We start from the raw sequence: 13,569 nt of genomic DNA, 5'->3' as shown, positions 1-13,569 counted from the left end.
TAATTATAGCTCACGGACAAGGCTGAGAATAGCAAGAGTCACGTGGGGCTTCTGTGCAAAGGTTCAACTGATAACGTCTGCGAGTACGTTGTGTTAGAAACACTAGGAAACTTTCGGGGAGAACGAGTTCCTTTTTATTTATTTAAAGTTTTACGTTTGCGTGGTTGGTGTGCATGCATGGCCGTGCACCGCATGAATGTAGCGCCCTGCAGGCCATAAGAAAGTACTGAATTCCCTGGAACTGGAGTTAGGGATGGTTGTGCGCCACCATGTGGATGCTAGGATTTGGATCTTCTGCAAGAAGAGCAAATGCTCTTTTAACCACCGCGCTGTCTCTCCTGGCCCATGGAGGGAGAACCATTCCTGAGCACCAGAAAACCATTCTTTCTAAAAGTCTTTCCACCTTTCATGATTTTGCAGATTGCATGTGCTTCATAGAATGTAACGCATCTATTTGAAGCAAAGCGACTTTAAAATACGCCGATCTGCAACAGAACAAAGCCTTGAGCTAAAGGCACCGAACCCCAATTTATGCTGCACTTGTGCTTCAGTTTGGGAGCATACTGAAGCCACGCTCCTTCGCTTGCCTCTTAGGTACACTCCCGAGTCTGGGGCTTCAAATCTAATTAACTTTCAGTTCTTACCTCTCAGTGGTCACCGACAGGACTTAATTCCATGTTCTTAAGAGTTATACATTTAGTTTTTTAAATTTGTATGCATCTGGACATGGACAAATTTTAAAAGATAACAAATCTCATTGTTGCGCTATATTTACACACACATACACAATTGTTCAGTGCTGGGCTAGAGCGGAGGCCCTTACATACGCTAGGCAAGCTCTCTACCAATGAGCTACACCCACAAAGTTTTGTTAGCATATATTGTTTCTTTTTGGTTTTGTTCTTAACAAAATAATAGGTTTTATTATAACATTGCCTCCCTAGAGACCAGCCTAGTCTAGATAAGACCCTGAAGACAGAGACATTTATACCCATATTATTTCCCAAAAGATATACTAATAAATACTTCCCACCAGTGAATGTGAGTGTTTTCCACTTCCTTCCCAATACTTACCATTCATCTGATCCTCCTGAGTCCATCCCCTGAGTGCTAGGATTGCAGGCATGTGCCACCATACTGGTTATAGGTGATGCTTCATGCAGGCTAGGCAAGCGATTCCTCAGCTGCGCTACAACTCCAGCCCTTTCCTGTATGTTGAATGAAGTATCGTGTGTAGAGTGAATTTGAAAGGGAAGTTCATTCTGCTTTATATTAGTGGTTGCTTTCAGTTCCATGGAAGTAAAAGCTCCACAGAATTAAAAACCATTCACAAGAAAATTAGTGTGAACTATGTAACACCGTTTTCTGATACTGACCCAACTTTAGAGTAAATTTTATGATCAGTTTCAAACAACAACTACAATTTTTTTTCACATTTTTAAAAACACTATGAACTTTCCTATCTAGTAAAAGTAGAAGTTACAGGAATTTTCTTTTTATACTCAGCATCATAACCTTAAAATTTCTCTTAATGTGTTCTAGAAATAACATTCTACTGAAGATGGAACACATTTCATTTGACTATTTTTTTCTTTTTCTTTTTATTTCTTGTATATGGCTGTCACCTGCATGTACACTTGCAGTGCCCACAGAGGTCAGAAGAGGGCGTCTGATTTCCTGGAATTGGAATTACATGTGATGTGAGCCACCATGTGGGTGACTGGGAAAGGAACAAGTGCTTTTAATTGCTGAGCCATCTCTCCAACCCCCTAGTTTTCAGTTTTTCAGGTAAGGGTCTTCCTGTGTTGTCCTGGTTGGTCTGAAGCCCCTTTCCTCAAATGAGTGCACTTACTCAGGGCGCATGCCACCAGGCCTGGTTTTGACAGTCATTTGTAATATACAAAAAACTGTATGAGAAAAGATGCAGTCAGAGATTTTAAAAATGATGCTTTTGGGAGCTAGAGCGATGGCTCAGTGGTTAAGAGAGCTTGCCGCCCTGCAGGTACCATTCATACAATTACGTTCTTGCAACCCCTTTTTATAATTCTGGACTTATGATAATTTTAGACCTATTATGAGCACATCCTGAAGCAAATTTCAAGTTATATAGTTTGCCGCCTGGTATGACAGTTCTCCTCTGAGGGTGTGGATGACTGAGACCACTTGTGCTGTCTCTTGGAAGGAGACCACCTCAACCTACCCGCTAGGAGTGAACCCCCACCTTGGCCCAGCTTCCCCCACATATAACCTCTTATTTTTCTTCTTTTTTTTTTTTTTCTGAGAACTTTCTTTTCGGTTGTTGTTAGAACCTGAATTCTTGATGTCCAACCGTTCTCATTCCCTTTCTCCTGTCTCTTGTTACCACCAAGGACAGCTGTTGCCCATGTTGTGAATTATGGCATTCCTCAGGGTACTCCGTAAAAGCCTGATATAGACGCTCTCTTCCTAGCAGAGCTGTGTGTGTTCCTGTCATGCTTTAGTTGGTTTTCCTTTCCTTTTCTTTCTTTCTTTCTTCCTTCCTTTCTTTCTTTCTTTTTTATTTCTTTTTGGTTTTTCGAGACAGGGTTTCTCTGTGTAGCTTTGGAGCCTGTCCTGGAACTCACTCTGTAGACCGGGCTGGCCTCGAACTCACGGTTTTCCTTTTTTTAACTAATATTTTATTTGTATAAATATATATTAAAACGTATGTGCATTGATGTTTTGCCTTCATGTATGTCTGTGTGAGGGTGTCAGATCTTGGAGCTACAGAGAGTTGTGAGCTGCCATGTGGGTGCTAGGATTTGAACCTGGGTCCTCCGGAGGAGCAGTTAGTGCTCTTAACTGCTGAGTCATCTCTCCAGCCTGCCCCCTCCAGTTTTTCTGGATTTTCTTTTTTCTCTCTCTCTCTCTCTCTCTCTCTCTCTCTCTCTCTCTCTCTCTCTCTCTCTCTCTCTTTCTCTCTCTCAGATTTAGGGGAAAAAAGAATAAAGGTGGGGAAAAATCTACCAAGAGCTGAGATGGAGAATTTCTGAGCCCTTGGGACACAGTAGGTCCTAATATTAGGTAATATTAGGTCAGATGGTTTGTAAGGTAGGATTTATGAGGTAGACCAGAGTTAAGGAAGAATGTAATAGTCCAATTTTAGGGTTTTTTTTTTTAAGCATGTGTAGGAAAGGAATAAAACCATTGTTTTCTGTTTTGCAATGCTATAACAAAATACTTGAGACTGGATAATTTTTTTAAGTGCTCTATCTGCAAGTACACTTGTATACCAGAAGAGGGCACCAGAGAGCCACCATGTGGTTGCTGGGAATTGAACTCAGGACCTCTGAGCCATCCCTTCCGTCCAAGGGAGGATAACTTTTAAAGAACAAGATTTGCTCTCCAGCTCAGGAGGCCCTTTCGGCTGCATCACAGCATAGGGGAAGGCATCGCATATGAGAGGAAGCTAGAGACAGAACTCGCAGCCCCAAGCCCTGCTACAGTCTGTTAATCCGTTCACGAGGGTAGTAGCATCCTCAGGACCTAAGCAGCTCACCCCCCATCCCTCCCAACACTTCACATTGGGGATTAAGTCACGAACATGTCAGATCATGGTCGAAAGAGTGACACGTGGTGAACAGTGCCGTGCAGAGCTGTGACAGAGGCTCCAGGAGAAAGGCGGAGCCTGTTACCTCAGGGCCTCTTGTTCTCTGGGTTGCTCTTAGATGCCATTCCATGCCTCCTGCAACAAATATTTGCCTTCAGTTTATAAGACAGGTTTATTCTTGTTGGATGTTGGAACACAACCATAGAAAGGATGTTCTGAGTGCTGTCCCAGTGTCTTCCCTGAATCTGCATATGGCTTCTGCTTTGCATTCGTGCTTCCCCAGATATAATCCATAAAATGTGCCAGGCAACCGTGTTTAAACTGGTCTGCCTTGAGAACGTTCTGGGAAAGGGCTGCTCTGTTAATATTTAGTATGTGCTTACTGGTGTTTATTTACATATCTTTTCTGATCGACTCAAACAACCTTCCTGGGATCACTGCTTTCTTTGTTACATTCACGGATGAGAGTGCACGGAAACCAAAGCTGTCTGTAGCCCTAGACTGTGGTCCGCTCCGTTCTCTGAGGTCCTCAAATCCCATGTCTCTCAGATACAGATGGGCATAGGTCAACAAAAATCAGCACCAACACGTGCTTTTGGGGAGACACTCGGAAACATCACCGCAGTAAGAACTGACTAGATGTGTCATGAGATGGCTCAGCAGGCAAAGGCTGCTGGTGGAGAGAAGATCGCCTAGGGTTGTCCTCTGCCCTCCACACACTCAGTGTGGGATACACGTGCACACACATTTACACACACACACACATAAGCAAAACACTTTTTTTAAAAGAAAATAAGTGACTAGAAATACAGCTTTTTCTGGGTAGTGGTGGCGCAAACCTTTAATCCCAGGATTTGGGAGACAGAGGCAGGTGGATCTCTCAGCGTGAGGCCAGCCTGGTCTACAGAGTGAGTTTCAGAACAGCCAGGGCTACACAGAGAAATCCTGTCTCAAAAAACAAACAAAAAGTGCTCAATCTAGAAGAACAATTAAAAATAAAACAAAAGAAAAAAGGAAGAAATACAGCTCTTCTAAGTCATGGGCATGAAGAATTTTAATTTTATTTATTTATTTATTTTTTGAGACAGGATCTCTTTACATGGCCCTGGCTGTCCTAAAACATACTATGTAGACCAGGCTGGCTTCAAATTCACAGAGATACTCTTTCTCTCAACTGTTTGGATCAAAGGCCTGTGCCACCAGACTGGCCCATGGAGTGCCATCTAGCAGTATTGCCACCCACTGGGAGGAACGCTCACTATCAGGGTAGACAATTCTCTCCAGTTCACTGTAGTAAGCTTTTTTGTCGAACTTTCTTGGACTGCCAGCCCCAAATAATGACATGGAGACATTATTAATTAGGAAAGCTTGGCCTTTTGCTTAGACTTTGTTCCAACTAGCTCTTATAACTTAAATTAACCAATTTCTATTAATCTACATTCTGCCACATAGCTTTTTACCTCTCTTCCATTCTTAATGTCTGACTTTCTCAGTGTCTTGCTGGCATCCCTCCGTCTCTCTTCCCAAAGTTCCTCTTTCTCCCTGGAAATCCTGCCTATTCTCTCCTGACTAGGTGTTGGCCATTCAACTCTTTATTAAACCAATCACAATGACACATCAATAATATCTCACAACAGCTCAGTTTTTACATATTCTATTTAGAAGTACTTTATACGCAATATACATATGTGAATGGGTACATAGCACTTTTATAGGGTATCGATTGTGAGCTGGTTGAAGTGGATCTCTGGTAGCTTGGGATCTGTTCTGTCTCAGGGTCCACTCAGAATTCATTCTATGGAACAGGCTCCTATCTCCTCTAATTTGTCATGTTCCACAGGACAACACAGGAACCAATTCGTGCGTCCATGTGTGTCCACAGGACAACACAGGAAGTGCTCCTACTAACTGATGCGGCACAGCTGTATCTGCCATGGAAATCAGCTGTGCATTTCCAGGCCTTTGCCAGATGTTTCTTCATTAAATGCTTGGAGACAATTTGGAGACAGCTCAGTGTGGCTTTAGCCAAAGGGAAACAACACATACCGAGGATGTTAAGATCCAGGCATTATGCTGGCCCCAGTTACTTGGCAGGATGCACGCAGGCAGTACCCTGTGTTAGGATTTTAGACAACCAACGTGGCTGGCACTTCCGGGTTCCAGGACCACGCATGTGCGGACAAGCCCTCAGGCAAAAATACCTAGCCTTAAAAGGCCTTGCATGACCCACGAGCAGCATGGTTGCATCACCTATGTTGATGCAGCTACATAAGCCCTTGTGCATGTGTGAGCTCCATCATCTGCGTGTAACGTACCATGTCATCCCCCTGTGCGCATGTGCTAGGCAGCCTTTAAAAGCTGGACACGCCACCTTCAGCCCTCTCTTTCTGCACACTGACTTTACCAGGCCTGTACACGTCTTCTCTCATAGATTCCTAAGCGGGTTTATTGCGTGTTTCGTGCTCACTCGCACCAGGTTATTCCACCCTGGCCAGCCCAGGGTCCTATGACTGCTACACCACTGGCCTCCGTGTAGTCTGAATGCAAGTGCAAAAGGTCCCTTTAAGAGACAGGCTCTGCCCATTCCGGCTCTCTTCTTGCTGTTCTTCTGAAGAGGCAAGCAGGTCTCGGCCTCTCTTTTTCTCTTCCCTCCCCTTTTACCCAATGAACTGCTCATGTAAGCTTTGCTTGCATGTCATATTTGTCTCTTGCCTGTCGTGAGGTCTCTGGCTCTCACCCACCAAGATCTTGAAAGACCTGGATAAATCCAGACACCTCCCCCCCTCCCCCCAAGCAGGAAAAAATAGAGCCAAAAATCTAAGCAAGGAGAGAGCATGGGGATTAGCCGGTTCAGTGACTGTGTTTCAGGAACTAGCTGAAGATAAAGTTAGATTGTAATCTTGAGAATAATCTTGAGAAACAGGGAGTTTCCCCCTTGTGATTATCATTGGTATTTTTGGGATACTGTGTTTCAGGAACTTGCTGATTATGATCTTGAGAGGCAGGGAGCTGCCCCCTTGTGATCATCACTGCCCCCTTGTGATCATCACTGCCCCCTTGTGATCATCACTGCCCCCTAGTGATCATCACTGGTATTTTCAGTCACTCAGGGTCGAACTCTTCCCCTGTGTGGGTTATGAGTCTCGGCCCCAGTGCGCTGGTTCTCGTCTTGTCGATTTCTTGTCGATTAAACCTCGTGTGATTGCAGCAAGGACGGTCTCTCATGAGTTACTGGGGGGAGGGGGAGGTCTTGAGTGAGAGTCTCCCCACACTGGGGGTCTTTCATTCTCTTGTGCTCACCTTCATTACAGAGGACCTAAGTGCCTCAGCTGCAGCTGCTGGTTTGGTCCAGGTACCTTTGCAAAGAAGCCCGACAATGCCTGTAGATAGAACGAACGAACTGATACTATGTACGAGAGAATGCTAGCACAGAGGTGACACACCTCCCTCTGGGGCCTCAACCAGGGTTAGAAGGCTGCCCTAGCCTGTGGAGATGGCACAGGAATGGTCTCCAGGCACAGGACTTTCCAGGAGACTATGTTCTCTGCAAAGCCAATCTTCTCATTGCCTCACGGCAGTAGCTGCCAATGCTCCTGCTACCACACATGTATGACTACCCAGGCTGCCCACAAACCTTCATAGTCCAGGAGGCTGCGCCACTCCAACCCAACACCCAGGAAAGGCCTGTCTGCGTTCCTGGCAGTATAGGGGCGGTGCTGGATGCCATTGCCTTCTGACAGAGGACACTTAGCAGTCAGCAAGAAAACTTACAAAACGACCTTGGAATAGACACCACGACAAGCCAAAACAGGCCAGCAGGCTTTCCAAACCATCCCCTTGCCTTTTTGACAAAGCACAGTTTACATGAGTTCTGATGTAAGTTGCTTTGGGGGCTCTGTGATGAACATTCACACCCATCCTGCCTCGAGTCTTTCACATTTTCTTCTTCAGCAAAGGTCAGAGTGCTCCACAGAGTGAGCCTTTCTCATGCGCTCCTCCCACCGGATGTATATGCTCCACATGACCTCAATTACTTCCGTGTTAATGAAGAACTTGACCTTTCTGGCTTCAGTGCTTTAATGTCAACTCTAGGAGTACAGCAGGGGCTCTGTCCACCCAGACTCTGCCCCAGGGTGTCTGTCTACCCCAGCCCTAGCCTGGCTCTGCCGCTATGGCTCAACTGTGCTGCTGAATCCATGCTCTGGGCTCCCTGATTTCATACAAGGACATGTGCTCTCCCCGAGGCCCTGAACACAAGGGAAATGAATTTTTCACATAGTTCTTAAAGGAATGCTTGTTGTTTTTCCATCATGGTGGTGTAACTGTAGATACTTTTCTGGCTATTTAATATCTGTCACCATTGCTAGACTCTAAGTGTAATCATGGCAGAGGCCAACAAGGCGTGCATTATATGAACAATGGTTGGCTCCATACTAAAACTATAGTAGTTACGTTTTAATTGGGGGTAGTGGGGGCTGGGTCTCACTATGTAGCCCAGCTGACCTGGAACACACAATCCTCCTGCCTCAGGCCACCAAATGCCTGGATTACGGTTGTCCCCAATCTCGGCTCAATGTTAAGTATATGAATGTGTAATATGCAGATGCAATGATAGACACACAAAACACAAAAGTCAATCAACGGAAAAACAGCCACCTGAGCACCAAAACTGCAGCAGAAGAGAACAGATGCCTACAAGCTGTTCTCTGGCCTCCACATATGCATGCCCCAACATTAAATAAATAGTAAAAAAATAACATGCACAGTGAAATTATACAAAGTATGATAATGTAGAACTGTTTATTGACATATAAAGGTGTCCATAATATGATGATAAATTTTAAAAAATCAAATTATAAAATAGCAGATACATTATCTCATTTTTATAAAAGAATCCCTATGTATACAGATGCATACATTATAAGGTTGACAGTGCTAAGATTATAGATAGAGTTTGCTACTCCCCATACTATCTGTAGTTTTCCCTTTTCTCCAGAGGACTCTCGCTAAGCAGCCTCGCATGGCCTTGAGCTCAGGAGCCTCCTGCCTCAGCCTCCCAACAGCAGGAATTACAGGCCTATGACACAAAGCCTGGCTCTGAATTGATTTTTTTCTCTGTTAATTTTCTTTATGTAAAAACAATGATTTCATAATGTGACTTTTCAAATAAACAGCATTTACTTGATTTATAAGGTATTTCAATTTTGGAAAAAAAATCAAGGAGGCATTAAAAATGACCTTTTATCTCCTATCACAAAACTTCAATTAAGCAAGTACTTTTGTTATGATATATTCAATTAGATAATATTAGAAAAAAACCCTAGATTTCAAAATTTTAAATTTGATTAAAAAAAAAAACAAAACAAACAAACAAAACAGGGTCTCTTTATGTGTCCCTGGCTGTCCGGGAACTCACTATGTAGACAAGGCTGGTCTCAAACACACAGAGATCCACTTGTCTCTGCTTCTCAAGTGCTAGAAATAAAGGTGTGCCCAGCCTTGAATCAGACTGATCCTCATGCTATCTGATTAAATGGACCTTTATCAAGATGATCATTAGTTGTGATTCTGTATAAACTAATTTTATGTCCACAGTTTCCCATTTGACCCTTTACTTGATCTCGCTCCTACTGAGGATCAGGAGAAGAGAACAGATCCTACGTCCCTTTCTTTTAGCTGACAATCAATAAAATTAAAAGTCAACAAATCCCTAAGCATAAAAAAAACAAGCCAATGGCTGCTGTATTTATGGTATTTTATGTCACAAAGTGAGTGTGAAAAGTCAAGTATTTCCCAGCAAAATGCCAAAGCATTGCCACAGCTCCAGACGTCTACCCACTGCAGAGTTACCTGGGACAGCCTTATGGGCTGTAAACTACAGTTCAGACCATAGCGTAACTTCCCCCTGTAAATAATGCTAACGTCAGCTATCAGACATCTACAGATGATACTTTGTACCAAGGGGAGAGTATACACCTCATCCTCTGAAAAGATAAGCAGAATTGCACTTATTTTGCAGAACAGTTACCATGATTGTAGGGAAATGGAAAACACTGGCATAAAAGCTCCTTTCCCCAGTGAAGTGTAATTTTAAACTCTCACTAAAAGTCAGTTAAAAAATTAAAAAAGAAACATAGCAGATACCACACATATATTGCTACTTGCCTTTTAGTAACATTAATTTTGCTTTGTTGCCTGTTTCAACTCATCGATACAAAGATCTCAGCACCATATTGAGAAGTCACCCTCTGACCTACACAGTGTGATACCCCAGGAAATCATGACGTCATCATTCATTTCAGCAAAGAGCCTAACGTGAGTCATAAATACTGTGCCTTAGAGCCTTAAGCAGGTAACTCAAATCACTTCTAATGCAGCTGTAACAGGAATACGTGAGGCATATAGCAGCTTCACGCACTCTTTGGAAATGCGTAAGTTCAAGGCTGTTGTATGTAACATTATTTCAGATCTAGCAGCATAAATGCTGGGTTTTCCAGGTAGGATTTCCACAGATTAGAGAAGCGTGACATTGTGGCTCCGTCAATGATTCTGTGATCAGCTGACCAGCTCACATTCATCATTTGTGCTTTATAAACTTCTCCTTTCTGGTCAAATCGGGGAAGAGCCTAGAAATAATGGAAAAAAAAAACAAAAAATAAACAAGGGTAAACTTTTTCTCTCTCAGAGTGGAAGGAAGATCTGCCAAGAACGGCATAAGGTCCAGAAACTCCCTGCCAATGAGTGGGCATCCACCAGGGTTTCTGAAAATGCTGCTTCTATTTCCCCTACCCTCAGGGGGTCATGTCTGAAGCTTTAACTTCTTCAAGGTATCTCCTGCCCCATATATAATATTTACATTAAATTTCATTCAGATGTCAGTTAATGTATTAATCACCATGTGATAAATCATCTTATAGACTCTTAAAAAAAGACAACTGAGATAAGGAAAATATTCTTCACTGAAGGCAGCAAGGAAGGAAGGCACATGGACACTGTTCAAGGAGCTGGAACTTGATGGGAATAGAAAATCAGTCTGACAACTTCTGTGGGGTCATGGTGTGGGACAATTGTCTGTATTCTGCCAATTATATTTTAAATAAAATGCTGATTGGTCAGTAGCCAGGCAGGAAGTATAGGTGGGAACAACCAGACAGGAAGTAGAGGCAGGTCAATGAGAACAGGAGAATTCTAGGAAGAAGGAAGTTCCTTTGGCAGTCTTGGCCCAGCTACTGAAGAAGCAAGATGTGACTGCCTCGCTGAAAAAGGTACTGAGCCATGTGGCTAACACAGATAAGAATAATGGGCTAATATAAGTTGTAAGAGTTAATAAGAAGCCTAAAATACTAGGCCAATCAGTTTATAACTAATGTAGACCTCTGTGTGATTTCTTTGGGACATAATGATTGCGGGAACCGGGCAGGACAGAAGCCTCAGACAACAGGGTCAGGGTGAAGGTAGGAGATATGGTCACTGAAGGGCTCTGTAGGGAAATTTCATTTGTATTTTAATAAGTAAAGCTTGCCTGAAGATCAGAATGCAAAACTGTCACACTAGTCAGCCATACAGGCCAGGCAGTGATGGCATACACCTTTAATCCCAACAGCCACACTAGTTAGCCATAGAGGTCGGGCAGTGGTGGTGCATGCCTTTAATCCCAGTCCTAGAGAGGAATATAAGGTGGGATGAGACAGGAACCAGTCTTTTCAGCCTGAAGATTTCATAGAGGTAAGAGCTCTCTAGTGGCTGGCTGCTTTGCTTTTCTGATCTTCAGGCTGAACCCCAGTATCTGTCTTTGGAATTTTAGTATTCATTCTACAGGGTTCTCTAACAGGCACCGCAAACATGACACCAGCAGGTCTTGCTGTCTCTTTTTCCCTCTCCCCTGCTAAACGGTTAGATTACATCCCTAAAGCTAGCCACCAACTTCTAGTCCCTTATTTGGCCACCGACTCACTCCTGACACTGATCACCAAGTTCCAGCTACCAAAACACCGAGGTCCAGCAACTAGAATTCATTATTCAACCACACTGGCTAACATGTCCAGCCAGGACTTAGCAATTCCCCTAACACAGACTTCTTTTCTCCTTAAAAACCACTCCTGCAGAAATACCCGCTGTCTGCCTTTGTCAGACCCAGAGGCAGTTGTCCCTCCAGGGTAATAAAATCTCCTTTGCATTGAGAATTTGGTGTCTGGGTGTGTTCTATGCCAACTCCAAGGCCCTTTCAGTCATTGACAGAGATAATGTCATGAAAGGCAGGGTTTCTCCATCGTAAAAACAGAAGTCCCAATCCATGACAGGTGATTCTGAGAAAACAAACATTAGGGCTCTGGGAGTAGCTCACTGATAGAGTGCCTGCCTAGCATGCACAGAGTTCCATCCTTGGTACCAAGAAGCAAATGCATGTTAGAAATCAGCTATTCGGGCCACAAAGACGGTTCAGCATGTGGACCACACTTCAGATCCCAGCACTAGGTAGTGACCTGGGTGGGTCCCTACACACCTGTAAGGGCCAGAACACAACAGGTGGAGACGAAAGGGCTGGGGAGGTTTGCTGACTGCCAGCCTAGCTGAAAAACCCAAGCTCCAGGTTCAGCAAAGATCATGGGTCAAAAGAGTAAGGTGTAGAGTGATAGAGAAGGACACGCACACACTTTAGCCTCTGAGCACACAAGACACATGCACACAGACATACATCACACACAAAACAAAAAACCTTGCTGTTAATAAATAAGGAATGTACAAAATATAAGTTCTAACTTATTATTAGATTTAATAGGCCCGGCAAGATGGCTCGACAAATAAATCCGCTTGCTGCCAAGGTCCATCACCTGAATTTGAACTTTAGAACCAACAGAGTAGGAGAGACCTGATTCCTGAAGTTGTCCTCTGAGCTTCACACAAGTGTTATGGTGTGTGTGTGCGTGTGTGTGTGTGTGTGTGTGTGTGTGTGTAGAGCACTCCTGCATGTGCAGAGCACTCATGCACGCATACAGAGAAGGAGTGAGTGTCACAACCCTACAACCCTATTCTAAAAGTCCTAAACCATGGCCACAGACCAATTTTTGGAGTTACCTAGATTCTTGCTCAAAATACAATTGCCTTCAAGATCAAGAAATCAGCATTTTGGTAGGTATGGTGGCACACATCTGTAATCCCAGTAGGTGACAAGTGGGGCAGGAGGGCTCAGAATTAGAGCCAGCTGGAACTGTACAGTGACCTCTGATTTAACTCAAACAGGGAAGAAAGAGGCATACTGAGCCAGACTTCACAAACTCACACTAGAAAGCAGAGGGAAACCCTCAGTGCCGAGTCTTCATGGTCAGTCTTCCAACTCGCTCAGACTGTCTCGCAGTTACTCACTGTACATACCTTAATTGCTCCCAGGGCCCCGATGGCTACTTCAGGTGGCAATATCACTGGCTTTGCATAGGTCCCACCAATCTGAGAAGAACGGGACAATTTAGCTTTCAGGGAATGCCTGGTAGACAACGGGTGGTATTTTATTTGAGCATATGATCAGAAGTGCATGCAAGTTACACATACATTTGAACACCACGACTTACTGATCCAATGTTGGAAAGAGTAAATGTCCCTCCGGTAAGGTCGGTGGTACTGAGCTGACCCGAAGAGCCCAGTTTCTGGAGGCGGTTCAGTTCCAAGGCAATCTCAAATACAGAGCGGACCTGAACATTCTTCACATTGGGGACGATCAACCCCAGCTCAGTATCCATTGCTATCCCAATATTGTGCGATGCCTATGAAATAAAAATGACCCAGAAGAACTTTTACTACAGAAGCTTATGACAAGAAAAGACAAACTCCGCTCTCTTCTACAACAAAGATGCTGGCTGTATCACCAAGCGAGGCATGCGGTGTGCTGCAATCCCAGCATCAGGAGGCTGATGGAGAAAGACCGTTGTGCCATACTCCAAAAAGCCAAGAAGACAAAACAGTCACCATTTTCTCTAGCGTAGAAGTCTTTGAGAAGAAATAGTCTG

At 43.9% G+C, this 13,569-nt stretch overlaps 1 protein-coding gene across 1 annotated transcript in view; it reads right to left on the bottom strand.

Moving 5' to 3' along the window:
* Positions 1-8,349: 8,349 nt before the first annotated feature.
* The window catches only part of Dbt (dihydrolipoamide branched chain transacylase E2), a 34,691-nt gene continuing 29,471 nt past the window's right edge, over positions 8,350-13,569 (bottom strand). Inside the window, exons 9-11 of the mRNA XM_038311377.1 lie at positions 13,135-13,326; positions 12,941-13,012; positions 8,350-10,194 (exon numbers count right to left, since the gene is read on the bottom strand). Coding sequence (XP_038167305.1) covers positions 10,027-10,194; positions 12,941-13,012; positions 13,135-13,326 — 432 coding nt within the window. The 3' untranslated portion in view covers positions 8,350-10,026. The remainder of the gene's footprint in view (positions 10,195-12,940; positions 13,013-13,134; positions 13,327-13,569) is intronic.

This window comes from Arvicola amphibius, chromosome 14 (assembly GCF_903992535.2).
Source record: "Arvicola amphibius chromosome 14, mArvAmp1.2, whole genome shotgun sequence".
Taxonomy (NCBI): Eukaryota; Metazoa; Chordata; class Mammalia; order Rodentia; family Cricetidae; genus Arvicola; species Arvicola amphibius.
The sequence above is the reverse complement of the archived record's forward strand: the minus strand, read 5'-3'. Positions and strand labels throughout refer to the sequence as shown.